Source organism: Ziziphus jujuba, chromosome 2, assembly GCF_031755915.1.
Source record: "Ziziphus jujuba cultivar Dongzao chromosome 2, ASM3175591v1".
NCBI classification, from domain to species: domain Eukaryota; kingdom Viridiplantae; phylum Streptophyta; class Magnoliopsida; order Rosales; family Rhamnaceae; genus Ziziphus; species Ziziphus jujuba.
Window position 1 is genome coordinate 4038532 of NC_083380.1, and position 19272 is coordinate 4057803.

At 34.7% G+C, this 19272-nt stretch overlaps 1 protein-coding gene across 1 annotated transcript; it reads left to right on the top strand.

Annotated features, from left to right (window-relative positions):
* The first annotated feature begins 4658 nt into the window (after positions 1-4658).
* On the top strand, positions 4659-18131 carry LOC107403907 (ABC transporter A family member 10-like). Its single transcript, XM_060814869.1, is given in 19 exon segments — positions 4659-4740; positions 5038-5277; positions 5373-5455; positions 5568-5674; positions 5770-5930; positions 6036-6166; positions 6272-6436; positions 14873-15035; positions 15121-15246; positions 15358-15435; positions 15603-15934; positions 16193-16393; positions 16612-16721; positions 16854-16933; positions 17055-17188; positions 17279-17384; positions 17511-17599; positions 17855-18090; positions 18092-18131. Coding segments are annotated over 19 exon segments (2664 nt in total).
* The last annotated feature ends 1141 nt before the right edge of the window (positions 18132-19272 follow it).

Sequence of the window (19272 nt, forward strand, 5' to 3'; positions counted from 1 at the left end):
TTAAGTGCGTTGCAAGAATCTACATTGTCTAGGAGATGCGGCAATGTTTGCTTGTCATCGCCATTCTTGAACATTTGTTTAAGGAACACCGACGATCCTGATGTATTTTACAGGTTTGACGTATTTCTACATCGGTTTATGTCTTTATGTAATGGGGTCGGTATGTGTCAATTTAAACTAGACTTGTATAGACAAAATCCTGATGATGATGGTGGTGAAGAAAGGTAGCTGGTTACTTGAGGAAACCAGGTGTAATGTTGCAGGGATTTATTTGCAGTCGCATGGTTTTAGATTATTTACTTTGCCTAGTGCTGTCTTGAACTGTGCATCTTTAAGAGATTTGGAAATGGATTTCGAACTGAGGGCACACTAACACTGCCTAGTTCCACTTCTTCTAGGGGGCTTGAGAATTTGACATTGAAAAATATGTATGTTACCATTCCTAATTTTGATGAGTGGATTTCACGATGCAAGTCCCTTAAGATGCTATTCCTTGTTGAAGTTGGTGGTATGCATCACCTGAATACTAGTTCTCCATCACTTGAAAAATTGATAGGTGAGGAAATGTATCATAGTACCAACGAGCATGGTTTCAGTATCAAAGTTTCAACAGAGAGACTTAGCTATCTGTGTATAGCTTGTTTGTCTGAGTACCCCGAGTCGCAACTACTTACATTACATGCTCCAAAACTTGAACAGTTTCACTGGGGTGGAGATGTTTCTCGGTACTCTTATGAAGGAAATTTTGAGTCTCTGTCTTATTGTGATATATGTATACTTCCTCCTCCCAGTTCGGACAGTGAACAATGGACCTTTGCTAATGGAATCCTTGGTAAGGTTCTTCAAACAATATGCAGAGTTCATCTATTGTAACTATGATTATTCTATGCAGGTGCTTATAAGATCACTTATATTTTTGTTTCCTTATCTTCAGTCAACTGTGTGAATTTATTTGTTTTCATATAAATTGCAGCACTAAATGTTCTTTACCATTTAGGAACTAATATTTCCGCTTGAGTTATGCCAGAATTTTGCAACTTGCGTTCATCGACTATAATCTGCACGGAGGTTAATGTTGGCAAAGGCAACATAATCCCAAATAGAGTTTCCTTAATACTCAGAAAATCTATGGGTTTGATCATTTAGAAAAGTAAGTAATCTCACATGTCTATGAGAATTGTCACCTCACATTAACTATCATGTCTTGTTCATGTGTCATTTCAGAAAAAATGGTTTATAATTTGGTCTCGTTCTGTATTCTGATGCTGCATATAAAAACTCATTCTTTTCTGACACATAACTTCATAGTTCAAACTGATGGTAAACATAAACCTATTTTACTAGTTGCTCATCTATACTTTGTTCATTATCTATGATATGGGTGCTTATCTGCACTTTGTTCATTATCTATGATATGGTTTTTGTCTAACGTTTATTAGTCTTGCTCAACATCATCACAGAACGAGAAGATATGTTATAATGCAGAGTATTGGGAGTCTCAAAATCTGGAATTTGGTCATTTAGTGAAGGAAGTAGAAATGCAGATTAAAGGATATGAGGATGAGATAGAGCTGATCAAGTATTTTCTCAGAAACACAAAAGCATTGAAGAAAATGACCATTCTCTATGCATTTGCATTACATAGACAACCTGTGACTAGAAAGATTCAGCAATTTCAAGTAGCTTCTTCCTCGTTTTCTTTGTATTTCCTTCCAATGCAATTTAAAAAATCCGATGCTTCTAATATAATTATGTCTTTTAGTTTATAGCATTTTGTGACAGTCAAAAATAGAAATTATATTGTTTGAACATACTTCTGAGCTTTGTTATGAAAACTTAGTTAGTCAAATGACATTGAAGGTTAAGTGGGTTGGCATTTTGGTCACAGTTCCATGAATATGTCAACCAATGCTACTTTATGACTGAAGGTTTGTACTAGTTAGTTACATTTATTAGTATTGTTCATCTATTTGTGGTACATTGTTCCTAGTGATCAAATGGTGGATCTATTATTTGGCTGGCTTCATTATGAGTCTTATGAACCAACTTGGCAAATTGAAAATGTATGAGTTGGTTTCTTCGAAACTTTGAATTCAATCTTTGGTTCACTATTGAATTTATGGTTGCGTTGCATTGTTGTTGTCTACCTGAATGTTGAAAGTATATTTAAACGAAGAACAGGGAATACTGTAGCTCATGTTGGCCTATCAAGCTGCTTCTGAATACAGCTTAAGTAGATTATATATATATATATATATATCTTCTGCTACATCATGGGGAGAAAAAAAAAAAAAGAAGCAAAAAACAATGGCAAAGTGTGGGCATCATTTCATTCATTCATCCTGAACAGTGATCTAGTCCTTAAAAATTATAAAAAAAAAAAGAGAGAGAGAGAGAGAAAAATAAAAAAACCATCCTCATATGGAAGGAAATCCAAGTTCAGATTGAGCTTTCTGTTTTCATATATTTTCCATTAAAAATACTTATTCATTCAAACTAACAAGAAAATGGAAAATAAATCAGCTTCCTAGTCTGGTTGTTGAGACAAGGAAGGAGCAAGAGGTGGCTCCAATCTTGTTCTATTGATGTGATAATCTCTCTTGCTCTCCTTCTCTTAATCTCTTTAAATAAGCTTTCTCCAATTCTTTAGAGGGCTTTTGGGTTTTTGATCATCTAAAATCTAAATAGTAATGAACAAAATAGAATCATTTTTAACTCTCATTTACATAACTCAAAATCTTAATCTTCACCAAATAAATATAGATGCTTTCTTCAGATTTCATCAACCAAGGATGATGAGGTTGTCCTTACCTGAAAATCTTAAGTCCATTAGTCGCGAGTAACATAAACAAGCAAGAATGGTTATTGAGGGATTATCACTTTTTGACTTTTTACTATGCCAAAAAGTGAAAAAAAAAAAATAATAATAATAACAATAATAATCTCTCAAACTAAATATTAATAACATTGCTTTAACCCATTCTTTTGTTTAAACATTTCGAAAGCAGTTAGGAAACTATTTTAATATATAGGACATATTTTCTTTTTTCCTTTTTATTTTATTCCAAAGTCTTTTCCGTTTGCGTTACTTATATATAGCATATTTTTTAAGGAATCTCTTTCTTTAAGCATATATTTAATATATGTTTGAAAAAAAAAATTTTTAAAAAAAAGAAATTATCTTTCAATACTTTGGCTAGCTATAAAAGATTATATATAACAAAAAATAGTATTGAAAAGGTAAAAAACTTCTCTTCATTAATTTTTATAATGTAATAGCACTGAACAGATCTCCTTGTGCCATGAGTTTGAGGGTAAGAGATAAATATAAAGGGCTTGATGACGGAGTTTAGCTCTGGTTTGACTGTAATGGAAATGATGGTCATGAAAACCATGTTCTTGGCTTGTCATTATATAAAGGAGCACAAAATTAGTCAAGAAAAAAAAAATGGTTGATAATTTCAAGTAGTGGCAGGGCTTACAATAATAAGGAGTCAGTATATTGACTTTTGAGCAGAGATGATAAAGTGCTTCTTTCAAGATACAACTTTGATTGCATAGCTAATAAATAATCTCTCAAACCCAAAATAAACTTAATAATAAATTAGAAGTGATGACTGGTTATGCTAAATATTAATAATAATAAAATAAAAAAAAAGAAAGTAAACCTAGAACAGAAATTACATGTCTTCAGTTTATTAATAGTTGGAATCTTCTTTATTCAATTAATAAGCTATTAATTGATGGGTTGTTTGGACAGCTCATTTAGTTGATATAATAAAAATCCATACTGCATGCAGTTTTTTCTTTTCTTTTCTTTTAATATTCTCTGTTCACGTTCTCTTCTTCTCTTTCACCTCTCCTGCTGTCGTTTCTTCTCTCGTTACATACTAGTTAAGTATTTTTTATTTAATTTTATTGCCTTTAAATTATTTATTTATTATTATTATTATTATTATTATTATTTTTTCTTGTGAAGTAGCTACTGAATAGGAAGGTTCTCTCTTGAAATTATGTAGAATTCGGCTACTATATATGTATGACAAGTTTTGTTTCATTATTGGAAAAAGTAATTGAAGATATTCAAATAGGAAATATAAAACAATAGACCTTTTATTGCCAAATTGTTTTCCATTTTCGTTAACTTCCTGTATGCTTTTCTTAGGAATCTTTTTCCATGAGCAATTTTTTTAATCTACGTTTTGGAATTTATTGTAAACTATTAGGGGTAAAAAAAAAGAAAAAAAGAAAAAAACGAAATTGTTTTTTTTTTTTTATTTTTAATTTTTCATATTGGGATATTTAATATTTTAAAAGTAAAGTCAAGTGTGAGACAAGTAATAACTTTAATTAGATTATTTACTTTGTTATTATTATTTTCGAAAAATATTGAGTTACTTTCCTGGCATTTACGTGGCACTGACAGAGTACATATATAGTACAAAATGTAGAGACTAAGATACAATCTGTCTTTTCCTTTCTTCTCTTTGGTAAGTATTTTATCCTCAGAAAATTGGAAAATCCGTTTCTGTTCTTTAATTTAATTTCCAATCTGAATATATGTTTTTTTTTTTTCAATAATTTATTTTGAAGAATGGTTTTTGACTGGAAAAATCAAAGTTTTGGAAGATAAGTAACGTCCTTGATTTGGGTTTTCAATGGCCGATCGCTCACGTGGTCATGCAAGCTTTCTGATCCAGTTCAATGCTTTGCTCAGAAAAAATTTGACTTACCAGGTCAGTGACAATTGCTCTGTGTATTTCTCTGTTTTTTTTTTTTTTTTTTTTAGTAAAACTGTTACTTGTGTATCAATTAGACAAACAAACAAATAAAAAAAAAAAATAGTAGAGAATGTAAAATGTATATATATATATATATATATATTTGTTTAATTATGAATATAATTTCTGATTATGATATCAATTCCATATTCATCTTTACGGAAAAGAAGATGGTGTGGAAATTTGGTGCTCATTTTATTTCCATGCATTTTCTGTCTGTTGGTTTTTGCTCTCCAACAAATGGTGAAAACTGCAGATGATAATCCCACCAACAATAAGTGTGGCTCAAACAACTCAATTATCGATCGGACTAATGGTTGTCCAATTCCAAATCCTCAAGAATGGCCTCCTCTGCTGCAAATACCGGCACCCCAATTTCGTGCCTCGAGTAATGGTTTCGATCAGTTTCCAGATTTGCCAAATGAGTCTTGCAAGCTCAATGGATCATGTCCTGTAACCATACTTATTACAGGGAACAATCAGTCTATTGGACAAAGTATGTCTAATGTGAAAATTGTTCTGTTTTATTATTACATGTGATTTAATTGTTTCATTTCTAATGGCTTTTTAATTTGCAAAATTTTGCAATAGTTTTGGATGGCAATATGTTCATGAGTCCGGAATTTATGAATTCCTCTGATGATGATACCTATGATTTAGCCTATCATGTTCTGGTAAATAGCAATTGCTTCTTGTTTCTTTTGTTTCATTTCTTTTTGCGGGGGGGAAGAAGTTCATTATGTATTAAATTTTCTATTAATATGAAAAATTTGTACATGTTTTCAGGGCTCAGAATCCATGCTTGGTACTTCCTATTTTTACGATTCTGCTTTCTCTTCTGATTTTCCTATCTATTATGTGCAAAAAAAAGTGCTTGCCAAACTCTACTCTAGATATTTCTAATTCACTGCAACAATTAAACATCTCAGAGGGACAAGGTATAATTCATTATTATTATTTTTTTTCGAACTTTGTAATTGTATTTATATCTCAAGTTTAAACTTGTACACTTTATCTTGAATCTAGAGGTCAGATGCATTGAAGGACTGCCCTTGTGGCGCAACAGTTCTACTGCAGTTAATGATGAACTATTTAAAGGTTATTACCAGAAGATAAAACCAAAGGGGAACATCAATAAGATACTTGCAGGTTATTCTACTTGATATTTTTATGATTTATTTGTTGATTTTAATGTAATAAAAGACTGTACCAAGAAAAAAAACTATGCTAGACAGTTTCATTTTTTCCTTACAGCCTATGATTTTCTAAACTCAAGTGGGAACTATTTTACTGTGAGCATTTGGTTCAATTCAACATATAAATTTAATGATGACAGTACTGGTGATCAAAGTAATTTACTACGAGTTCCACGCTCTGTGAATCTGGTAAACATTTCGTACATGTTATAAGTACCGTGTATCTCTATCTCATTGTTATGCTAGATTTGATGATGACTGCTGCTGAACATACCCAATACATGCATTTTATAGGCATCCAATGCCTACCTTCAATTCTTGAAAGGTTCGGGTACAAAGGTCCTGTTTGAGTTTGTGAAAGAAATGCCCAAATCCAGTTCAACCGACCCAAATATGATCAATATCTCTTCCTTTCTTAATTCACTTTTCTTTACATGGATCTTGCTACTGTTATTCCCTGTAAGTAAGGCAACGAGTTGACATTCTCATTCAGATTTTTGTGGTTTTTTGTTTTCTTTTCTAATGGTTAAAGGCATTCGGATTGTTGCATATATATATATATATATATACAGTGAGTCTAGAATAGGGACCGACTGCACAGAAATCATGCGGACCAAAAACATGCTTATTTTGCTGGCCGTTGGATTGAAATTGATGGTCCAGATTAGATCGCCATTTCCCTCCCATTCCTTTCCTTTCCCACCCATCTCCGGCCGTGTTCGACGCCCATTTCCCACCGTGTTCGAGCAAGCAGCCATCCCATTCCTTCCTTTCCCTCCCATCTCCCATCTTTCCAGCCAGAAGTAGGGACCGTTCGATAGCTAGAGCCACTGCCGTTCAGCCCATATCGACATCCTAGACCATCCAAAACCCATGGCCAGAAAGAGCCACCGTTCAGGCCAATGTTCGTCCGAAACCACTGCCCAGGCCACCGCTCAGAGAGACCATCTTTCTCTTTTTGATCTCTTTCCTCAACGAACGGCAGCGATTGTGTTAAGGCTAGGGTTTTTAAATACATTATTAAAAATTTTCATTCAATTTTTTATTTTTTATTATTTTTTAGGTTTTGATCGATCTTATTCTTTTTCTATATATTGATTTATTTATTTTGAGATTCTATATCATGAAGATAGGTTTTTGAATTTGTATGTAAGATGCACCATCAGAGACACCATCGACAAGGTTCTTGTCTTCTGATTTGGTCGTGCTTCCTATTCTGTTTGTCTCCTTCTCGACGATGTCGTATGCCCCCCCCCCCCCCCCCTCCTTCTTTTTCTTAGGGTTTCCTTTTTGCTATTTTGCTTGATTCTGTGTAATTTGTGAATTTTTGGTACTATACTGCTATCTGAACAAGCACCCCAGCTTTCTAAGTTCGCAACCATCGTACATGTTGATATGGATTCGAAGGACGTTCAACCAGGAACCCAGAATTCTGCTACTCTCTCTGTATGTTTATTCCAATTTATATACAGTATCAGAGGAAACAGTGCTGGATACCAGAGAGAGATTTCTTTTGGAGAGGATGTTGTGATTGTGGTGTGGGTTATTGATTTCGTAATTTCAGATAATTTAATAGCAACTCTCTTTTCTTTTCTTTTCTTCTTCTTTTTTTTTTTTTTAATGGAAGCTTTTGTCTTTCATTATCTCCAATAATTCGCTGCAAAAATCATGGTAAAGACAGTGCATACCGCACTGCCATTTCCAAATCAAATTAGGGGTGGTTTCAAGGACACACTTCCTGATGATTTGCTTGCTGCTATTTTGAAGGTTGGATACCTTTGATCAACTTTAGTTAAAATTTTCTACAATTTTCAATAATAAATGTTTAGAATGAAGATTGGTTCTGCTGCTTGGAGATTATGCTTTTCTGGAAGTTTGGTTATTGTGAAGCTATAGTTTTTATAATTTTACACTTATATATTAAAGCTTATCAATGCAGGCAGTGATAGAGAAAAAAAAATTTGAATACAGGTGAAGTAGGAGACGTAGTTGTTGGCACAGTTTCAGCAACTGGTTTGCAGAGAGCAACTGAATGTAGGAAGGCGGCATTTTATGCTGGATTCCCCGGTAACTTTTCTTTATTTTTCCTTTTAAATTTATGTTTTATCAAATTAATGTGCAGTTCTTCACTACATTGTTTTGAACTTGATAAATTCTGCTTCATGGTATAAGACTACACAACTTGTATTTTAAAGTGTTCATTACCTGTATTTGGAACCCATATTGTAAACTAGGATTGGATCAATAATGAGTAATCGAATATTACAAGTTACTCTTCACGTTTTCAATATTATAATCTTTCTTGGACATTTGGTGCCCTGATGTAAGATTCCATTTAGCTTATATTTCCACTGTACTGTTTAAAACAGAAACAATGCTCATAAGAAGCATCAACAGAAAATGTTCATGAGGCCTTTAGGCTGTTGCTGATGTTGTTGCTTCTATTAAGGTGGGATTTTATGACATCAGTAAGGAACATCCTCGAATATGTTTTACACAACCTCAACTTTTGGCTCTGACCATTTTTGTATTCAGTGCAGGAATTGGAGCAGTATTGGAGTCCATGACAATAAATAAAATGAATAGGGTTACTAAAGTTAACCCAAAAGTATATTTCAAAGGCTCCATTTTTGTTCTTCATTTCTTTTTCTTCTTCGAAAAGCGATTGAAGTTGAATAACTTGTTTGGTGTATGATACGGTGTCAAGAGGTGGAGATCTTTACACATGCCCGTGATTGTCTTCTTCCTGATGGTATTACATCTGAAAATGTCGTACAACGTTATGGTGTGACAAGTGAAGAGCAGGATATGGCTGCTGTGAGGTCTATAGATTTAAATTGTATCTTTATGATTGTTTTAGTAAAATTTAGTAGACCATCATAAGGATAAAATATATAATAAAAATTATTTATTTATTTTTTAAAGTAAGTAAAATAGAAGGGATATTGTTGGGAACTCTGATTCTGATTACTCACATTACCTGCGAATTATAATATGCCAATTTGTTGTGGATTACATTGTTCTAAAAAATATAACAGAAGTGAAAGGGAAAACAAATTACGGTACTAAATGTTACAACAGGTTATATTATATTTAAATTTTGGAATAGAGTTCATCCAAAATAGATTTGGAACATCAAACATTAACATAAGAATTCTCATTCATGTATAATTCTTACACAACTTGTCAGCTAAAGCTAATATCCAGGTCAATATCATCATTTAATAGGTACATCCTCTGATTGATGCCCCAACGGTTTGTTGGGTGCTTAAATTGTTATATTTTTATACATTGGATTTATAAGCTGGAAAGTCCCCTTCCAGCATCACCTTCATCTTTACCAAGGCCTGGAGCAAAAATCAAAGTTAAACACGAGTTATATTAAATTGCATCATGCATGATAAACCTCAATCAATCACCACAAAATTGACCTATAAGTGTCTATTATATATATATATATATATATTAAAAAACAAAGAAAAAAAAAAAGGAAAACAGAGTGCAAAACCAATTAAAAGAATTCACTTGCCTGAAACCGTATTCTGAGATGAGTCACTTGCAAAGTTATAACACGTTACCAAGCTTTTTTTTTTTTTATTACACATTCCTAAGTTTTTAACTCTAAAGTACCATATACTCCAGGTTTATCATATGCGAGAGACCACTCCTTAACAATGGCAAGCAAAAATTCACATCGTAATTGAGAAAGTCCCTCTTAAAGTCTTCATACCAACACCCAAAACCAAGGGATTTATGCAATGCTTGCATATAAATCAAATGACTAGAGAAAATTTAATACCTTGGAAGCCCATGAGGCTCTTACATAGAACTACTTGCTTAAGCAACAAATGCCTGATGCTCACACCCAAAGGACTGTCCACAAAAGAAGAAAAAGATATTAACAAAAGACTCTGTTGGCAAAATATCTTAGCGGGAATAATGAAGAATAAAAAGTATGTACTAGTAAGAATTTTATCTATCTTAGAGGGAATTACCTCTCAGACATCCTCATGTAATAACTGATATTTAGGTATTCTTTCTAGGGGCAGAAAGTAATTCACTATCAGCTTCCTTGTCACTGCTCCCTTAAATATTGCCTGCAGAAAGTGCAAAGAAACTTCATCTAAGACCCATCATACATATATCTAGAAGCACATATATGAAAGAGCAAGAAGAAATTCTTAGAATCACAAAGTAAGAAAAAACATAGAATCTAAAACAATCATATGAAATGGTTAAAAGTAAAGAAAACTGCAGCAAAGAACCTTATATATACTTTGATGTATCCTAAAATTACCAGACTTTTGTCACTTAGATACAAATAATATTGAAACACATATTTTGCCTGTACAAGCAAATTTTGTCTAATCCAACATACTAATTGAGCTAAAATTTTATATATAGTTTATGAATGTTTTCTAAAAGCCTGACTGCTAATAGAAATGGATTACCATTAAGACATATACAAGGCATGTATTAAGACCATGATGTGACATGGCCAACAACTACAAGAAACGTGGCTGCTAATAGAAATTAGAAATAGGCATCTAATTTCAATTCAGGAAATTATGTGTCCTCATATTTATATGGCATCAAAAACACCCATAACTTGGAACTAGTGTTGTATTTGAAGAAAGTTAAAATAGTTATACTAAGAAAGTCAAATGGTTTATCAGAAAAAAAAAAAATTCTTATGAGAGTGCCAGTTCATTCATGGTTTAATTTATAAGAACCAAATGCCATTTACCTCCACAACATCAATGAAGTCCTGCTTTTGGTAAAATGTGCCAACACATTTAGTGTGATCTGCAATCCTGCGTGACAACAAAATAATAGTCCAATGTGAACCACTATTCTCTCAAGATCTCACTTGCGGGATGCTACTTAATATATCTAAAAATTTAAAAAGATTCTCCTTTCCCCCAAAGCCCATCTAAAAAAAGAGATAGATTCTATTTCTTTAAAATGCAAAGTCACAACTTTTATCCACTCAATTCATCTATAATGTACAAAACATCAATAAAGGAGTGCAAAATGCATAAGGTCCCATTTGCAGTCACATATATTACATAAAAATCAGTTCAATTCAAATCCAATGACGTTCAGCATCAAAAAGTAATTTACGAAGTGGAAAGATGGGCCTTAATGGAGGGTTTTTAAGATCTGATGGTTTAAAGAGAAAAAAATACAATGAAACAAATGAGAGGGAAAAAGGATTAAACCGTAGAATGAAAAAAAAAAAAAAAGAAATAATATCCAGAATCCATCGTCGAGAAGGAGACAAATAGAATCAGAAGCACGGCCAAATCGGAGAATGAGAACCTTGTCGATGGTGTCTCTGATTGTCAGGACCCGTCCAGAATTCCTTCCCCGGAACCCTAGACAAGCCCTGATCCTAGGGAAATACCACCGAACCTTCCAACGAAAAATCCGACAGCACCTCCCCTAAAGGTAGGACTTACCAAAAATCACCTGCATTGAAAACACACTTCTATACTCAACCCCTTATTCCTCCGGCAAAACTACAAATTGATTCCATAAATTTACAGCACTTCACAACAATAACGGCAAACCAGTGCATAAATAAAACATAAGTGTCCGAATAGTACACAGAGCTTCATGAAGTGATAATCAACAGAAAATACAACAAGAATGGAAGAAATAATACAATTGAAATGAACGAGTACAAAAGTACTTCTCGAAACACGATAGCGACGGAGAATTTGTTCGCCCCGGAAGAACGTTTACCACCCCTTGCACCTAAGGGAACGGAATTTAAAAACGTGAGATGCTAATCATCTCAATGAGTGACCCTAGCTACTGAACACTTTTAATAATAATAATAATAATATAACAAATAAAGAAATTGAATTAATACCAACAATTAATTAATAAATAATAATATCAGTTGGAAATAATAATTTTCCCTCAAGACTCTCACTAATCACTCCTTTGGAAATGTTCCATTTTTAAAACAATTTCATAAAACCCGATATTCGTACTTCCCGAAAACCAAAGGATCAAACCATTTGATAAACAATAAATAAATAAATACCCCAATATAATTAAAATGTAATATATCATAATAAATGATTTTTGAACACTTTTGGGGTTTGAAACTTTATCTGAAAATTACACTTGACGCACCACACCATATACCGGTGATGTCCTCCGATACCCAGCGTCCTGAGCACCTACTGGAGGGGAGATTAAAGAGAAAAACTTGCAAACGGCACTTCGGCGTCCCGACAGTACCGCTGCTGAAACCGTCATCCCGGCCAAGAAGGGGGGCGGCTGTGGCCAATATCAAACTTGCCTGCCCACGGTCCAATGGCAACTCACGGGAGACATAATAATACTTGCGCGCTGAACCACAATACATATACCAGAACACCAATACTGTATGAATGCGTCTAAAATAATTATTAAATCAACCGTACCGTTCTTTCCAAAATTTACCGTGGGAAATATACCAAATTTTCACACTTACCATCCCACATATTTTTATTTAACAAACCGGTACGAAAACATCGATAACCAATAAAACCATAATTTTTCTCGTAATACGAGGTCCAACAAATAAAATACCGTGGGCATAATTATAAAATTAAACCACCAATTTAACAAATATTTTCATAAAATATTTAAACCAATTATGCCCAAAAATAATACTTGAAACCACATACGATTATCACCGAAATATACTTTGCTCATGCATAATAAATAAATTAAATCACAATCAAATCATAATTAAATTGTACCACATGAGCATAATTTAAATACCAATTAAACATAATTAATTGCCCAAAATATTTTTTAAAGGTGGGTCACTCACCTTAAGCGCGTAAATTAGCTAAGATCCTTCGCAGGATCAACTCCACTACTCGTACGCATACCTAAAACACCCACAGTGCACCAACCAAATATATTAATATTTTAATCGGGTAACTCCCAAATGCGTACCCGGGGAGCGAACACAAAAGACGACTAAAAGTTACGAGTTATATACCCAATCGAAGCTTGAGTGATGAGGATCATGGATTCGGTCTTACTTTCTGGAGATCGGACCCGAGGTGGCCGGAATCTCGCCGGAAAGCTTTCAGGATTCGACTCCTCAATTCTCCCAAACTGTCAAAAATTGGCGGAAAAGGATGCCGAATTTGGATTTAGGAGGTCGGAATCAGTGGATAGGGACCGGCGATGCAACTGGGTACTTGCCGGAACAGTTACTTTTGGCGAGCCGTAGCGGTCACTGGCAACCGTCGCCGGCGGCGGCACGTGCGGTGGCCGTTGGCTGAGATTTTTGGCGGTTTTGTAGATCGAGGGGAGAGGATTCCAACGGACTGGCGGTGAGGCAAACGAAGGCCGAACGGCGGAGAAATCGGGGTTTGAAGATTTTCGGCCCCTCGCAGGAAAATGCTCCGATCCCGGTGCGTCGGAGGTCCGGTGGCCGTGAAATTTGGTGGGTAGGCCGGACTTGAGGAGGTGGTGAGGGGTGGCTGGCCCGTGTGGCCTGAAAATGGCCGGAAAAAGGGCAAACGACGGTGGCCGGCGGTGGAGGGAAAAATAGCCGCCGAGCTTCGCCGCCTCGATCCGGGCGCGTTTGGCGACCAACGGCTATGAGATTTTGGGGTTTGGCCAGAAATGGGAAGCCGCTTCCATCTGCCCAGTGCGTGTAGCAAGATTCAGCCGGAAAAGTGGACGATTTCGGCGGCCGGTCGGTTCTCTCTCTCTCTCTCTCTCTCTCCTCTCTCTCTTTCTCTCTCTTCCCCGACGTTTTTGCCAAATAAAAGCCACCGTGGTGATACTATTCATCCACGTGGATCAATCAGGTGATGACACATGGTGTTACTGTGCATTTAAGCCAGATATAATAAAATATTACGGTATCCGGCGAACTTCAAACGTCCATAACTTTTTAACCAGATGTCCAATTTAAGCATGCCGCTAGTCTATGAACTCGTATCGACGAGTACTTTACAACCATACAAGAGTCAAAACAAAATTACAGAACAAGAAAAAGTCAACTCCCGGCACCTTTTGGACTGTTTGCACCTCGACTTGTTTTGCCCATAACTTTCAAACCGTAGCTCCGTTTTCGACGTGCTACTAGTCTACGAACTCGGGGTATCATGCACTTTGCCACGGTACCCTGGTAAACTAGAAATTCCAATTGGAACAAAGAGTCAACTTTTGACCCACTCGGTCAACGGTCAACCTCGGTCAACGTGCATGAATTCTAGTGTGATTTGGGACGGGGTGTTACACTGATGGTGCATCTTAAATACAAATTCAGAAACCTATATTCATGACACAGAATCACAAAAATAAATAAATCAATATACATAGATAAGGAATAAGATCGATCAAAACCCAAAAAAAAAAAAAAATTGAATAAAAAAATTCGAATAAGGTTTTTTAAAGCCCTAGCCTAATGCCATCGCCGCTGCTCGTCGAGGAGAAAGATCAAAAAGACAAAGAGTCTCTATGAGCAGTGGCCAGGGGGTGGGTTTTGGATGGTCTGGGACATCGATATGGGCTGAACAGCGGTGGCTCTGGCTATCGAACGGTCCCTACTTCTGGCTGGAAAGATAAGAGATAGGTAGGAAAGGAAGGGAATGGGATGACTGCTTACTCGAACACGATGGGAGATGGGCGTCGAACACGACCGGAGATGGGTGGGAAAGGAAAGGAATGGGATGGAAATGGCAATGTAATATGGACCATCAATTTCAATCCAATGGCCAGCAAAATAAGCATGTTTTTTGTCCGCATGGGCTTCTGTGCGGTCGGTCCCTATTCTTGACTCCCCCTATATATATATATATATATATTTTTTTTTTTCTCTTAAATTGTAAAAACCATTGGTGAAAAAATATTTATATTCTGATGTAGGTTATCTTGACATCATTGGTTTATGATAAGGAAAAAAAACTCATAATCATGATGAAAATGCATGGGCTTGGAGATGCAACGTATTGGACGATATCCTATGCTTATTTTCTATTCATATCCTTGATCTACATGTTATCCCTTGTGCTGTTTGGCTCGGTTCTAGGTAATCTTTTTTATCAATATATTCCCTGCTTTCTCATACAGATTATGCTTCAGGTTTACTTAATTGCTGTTGATTTCCTTTGCAGGGTTGGTTTTCTTTAGAATGAATGACTATACCATCCAATTTGTGTTTTACTTCGTCTATGCAAACTTGCAAATTTCTCTTGCTTTTCTAGTAGCAGCATTTTCTTCAAATGTTAAGACTGCTTCAGGTATATATATATATATATGGAACAGTTATTTGGATTTGTTCTTTCACCTTTCAAGCATTGAATTTGCATAAACTAGCTAATCATTTTTGGTTCTGATTATTACAAAAATAGCTTACATACTCGTATTCGGAAGCGGGCTTGTAAGAGAGTTTCTATTCAGATCTTTCATCCAAGATTTAACATTCTCAAGTAAGTGAAAGAATTTGTGAATGAGTTTAGGCTTTTCTGATATATATGGTTCAGTTTGTTTCTATCAACGGAAACTTCAAGTTAGCTTGGGATCTCTTAAGAGTGTAAAGCATGGAAATTATCTGTGTTATTTCTGCTTAATTTCTGGACCTTTAGTATTTCTATAGGAAGTGGTATGATTGTTTTGGAGTTATATCCCGGATTCTCTTTTTACCGTGGAATATACAAACTTTCACAATATGGCACCAAAGGGATTCATATTAGGACAGGGATGAATTGGAAATATATGAATGATGGTGTGAATGGGATGAAGGAGGCCTTATTTATCATGCTTATTGAGTGGTTAGTCGTGCTTCTTATTGTATATTATGCAGAGAAAGTTCAATCATCAGGAAGTGGTAGAAATCCTCTAATTTTCTTGAATAAATTATGGAAAAAGAATCAAAGGCAGCGACGAAATACTTCTGTTCTCATGGATATGCCTGATGTTATTCAAGAGGTAAATTATTCTTCTTTTTATTTATTTATTTTATTTGCATTTCAGCATAGAATTGTTCAAGCAGGTGCATATTTTGATGGGCTGCCCATATGTGTCCTGTCTAAGCAGTGTTTCAACTTTGCTTTCACTCTTATTAATTTTGTAATTTGCAATTTGCAATTTATATTCTCATCTAATCTCTGTAATACAAAACTGGACCAAATGTAATCTGGCTAAGTAATGTGTATAACTAATATTCACCATCAATTTACTCGACAGAGAGAGAAGGTTGATCAATTTTTACTTCACCCTGATGCAAGTTATTCAATCATAAATGACAACCTCAAAAAGGTGTACCCAGGAAAGGATGGGAACCCTTAAAACTTAGCCGTAAGAGGGTTGTCTCTTGCTCTGCCACCAGGGGAGTGTTTTGGTTTACTCGGCCCAAATGGTGCTAGAAAGACATCTTTTCTTAGCATGGTAAGCACATCCAGATGCTCTTTTATTTTCTTAAAGTGTATATATATATATATGAGTGAAATAATTTGAAATATTTTGCTTTAATGGTTTCCTTGTTCAAGTAAAGATTACTTTCTTTTTACATCACATTCTTTAAGTCTTCGGAGGTAGAACTTTGGTCATGTTCATGTTTGAGTTCTTTATGCTATTTTACAAGTTAAGATGTTTGATTTTAACAGATGACAGGTCTCACAAAGCCATCCTCTGGCACAACATTTGTTCAGGGTATGGATATAAAAACTCATATGGATGAAATATATACCAGCATTGGTGTATGTCCACAACATGAGTAAGCTGGAATATTTCCTATGTTCCAAATTTCATTTTTCATTTTTCTTTTTCTAGACTAGTTCCAGCATCTAAATATTAGTTTTAATTATATAATTTTTAACTTTTTTTTTTGTTTGTTATACTTTTTTAGCTTGCTCTGGGAGACCTTAACAGGAAGAGAACACCTATTATTTTATGGGAGACTTAAGAAACTTAGAGGTTCTGCCCTAAGACAAGTGAGTATTATGTTTGCTTTAAGATATTCACATGAAGAGTCATAAGCATTTTAGAGTGAAATCAAATATTTCTTGATTGAGCTGACAGTGAGTTGCCTTGTTATCAATTTGCATTTTTCAAGCAATTAAGGATTCATTAAGTAGCCTTAATCTCAATTATGGAGGAGTTGCTGACAAACAAGCTGGAAAATACAGTGGGGGTATGAAAAGGAGGCTTAGTGATGCAATTTCACTAATAGGGGATCCCAAAGTAATATCTATTTTCAATTCTTTCTATTCTGCTCTGAGACTTTTTGCATAATTAGCTTTTTTGCAATAATAGTTATAACACTTTTGCAAGGTTGTCTATATGGATGATCCTAGTTCTGGATTGGATCCAGCTTCGAAGAATAGCTTGTGGAATGTCATGAAGCATGCAAAGCAAAACATAGCAATCATCCTCACAAGTATTATATAGTGGCCTAGTTCTACTTCTAATCTTGTTACGTAACAGAGTATGATTTCGCTTTCACATCATCAACTCATTGATAAGTTGGTTCCATTTTTTTTTTTTTTTTTTTTGGTTCTTTCAGCTCATTCCATGGAAGAGGCAGAGTTCTTTTGTGATCGGTTAGGAATTATGGCCAATGGCAGCTTGCAGTGCATAGGGAATTCGAAAGAGGTAACTTAATTTCTGTAACATGAAGAATTTGAACATATAGGATTCTCCCCTTTAGTTTCACCTTAGTTTAGTATGCATCTTATTCAAATATGCTTTTCCTTGATGTATAAGATACAAGTTTTCTAAATACTTTTTCTAAAGGCTCAACTACAAAATGCAGGAAAATTTACAATCTATGGCTTTTTATGTCATATATATTCTACCAAATACATTTGGCTGAAACTTAGCACTGCAATGTTGTCTTTGTTATGACAGTTGAAAGCTAGATATGGTGGAACTTATGCGTTTACAATGACAACATCTTTGGAACATGAGGAAGATGTAGAGAACTTGGTCCGGTCTCTCTCAATAAATGCGAAGAAGATATACCATCTGTCTGGAACCCAGAAGTATGAGCTACCAAAAGATGAGGTTAGAATTGTAGATGTGTACAGAGCAGTGGAGTATGCCAAGTACAAGTTCACAGTTTCTGCTTGGGGTCTTACTGATACCAGTGGAGGATGTGTTCATCAAAGTTGCAAGTGGGGCCTAATGATTCAATTTCTCGACTTGATTACTACGCGTGCATTTGTTCGTCAAACTGCCATACTCCTTTCTTTGTTCTCTTCTTTTTTCTTTTTTTTTTCTTTTTTTTTAATATCATATTTTGTTGTGGGTTTCAATGGGTTTAAATTATAACTTAGGTGTCATTTGGTAACATTTTTTTTTTCATTTTTTGCTACCTAATTGTATGTAATTTGCTTAGCTCAAATGTCAATGGTGGTTAGAGTTTGTTAGGCATCTTAATTTACTAAATAAAAAATAGACACCAAATTAAACAAAATTTTTATTTTTTATTTTTCTATTTTTTTGCCTTTCCTTAAAATTTATAGTAAATTTAAATGCTTAACAAATTATAACCATCACTAACAAACCTTCTAGATAAGTAGATTACACATAATTAAATAGAAAAATCGATTGGGATTTTGGCAAAATCGATTACTTTGGTGTTCTCAGAAAGAAATGCTTTATATTTTCTATGCATTAAGGTTAAAACTATAAGTCCAAGAGAATTTTAAGCAACGCTAATTAATTAGTCTTGTTAACCCGAGAGCTATATAGGGAGAGGGAGCTAGTCTTGGAGTAGTGACAAAATGAATTGATTTTGAAGAAAAAGAAGTCCTAGACATTTAGCTTTTTTCCCCCTTTTGTGTGTGTGTGTGTGTCTGCTTGTGTATGATTGCTCTATTAACACTTCAAATATATTTCAACAAATGTTTAAATTGATTTTTCTTGTTTTGTAATTTTTTTTTGTTTTTTAATGAAACGGTTTGATAATAATCATTGGATTAATAAGCCATGGTTAGGACTAAAAGCCAAACATAGATAAGGATGGCTAAAAGCAAAGTAGAGGATCTTCATTCAGTTCAATATAGAGAGATCTAGAGGGAGTGTGCGTGTCTCGGAGTGGTGACTAATTTATCAATATATATATATATGTTATTTTTCTGGCTCTAAATTAATGGTGAACATGAGGAGTTGATGGGATGATGTTTGGTGATGAAGTGAAATGGAAGATAGTAAGAGAAGAGAGAGAGAGAAAAAAAAAACTAAAATTATGATTTTGCCCTCTTTAATGATATTTTAGCCTAGGAGTTTGAGCCAGAACAGATGAGGGGACTTTTCTAGTGGTT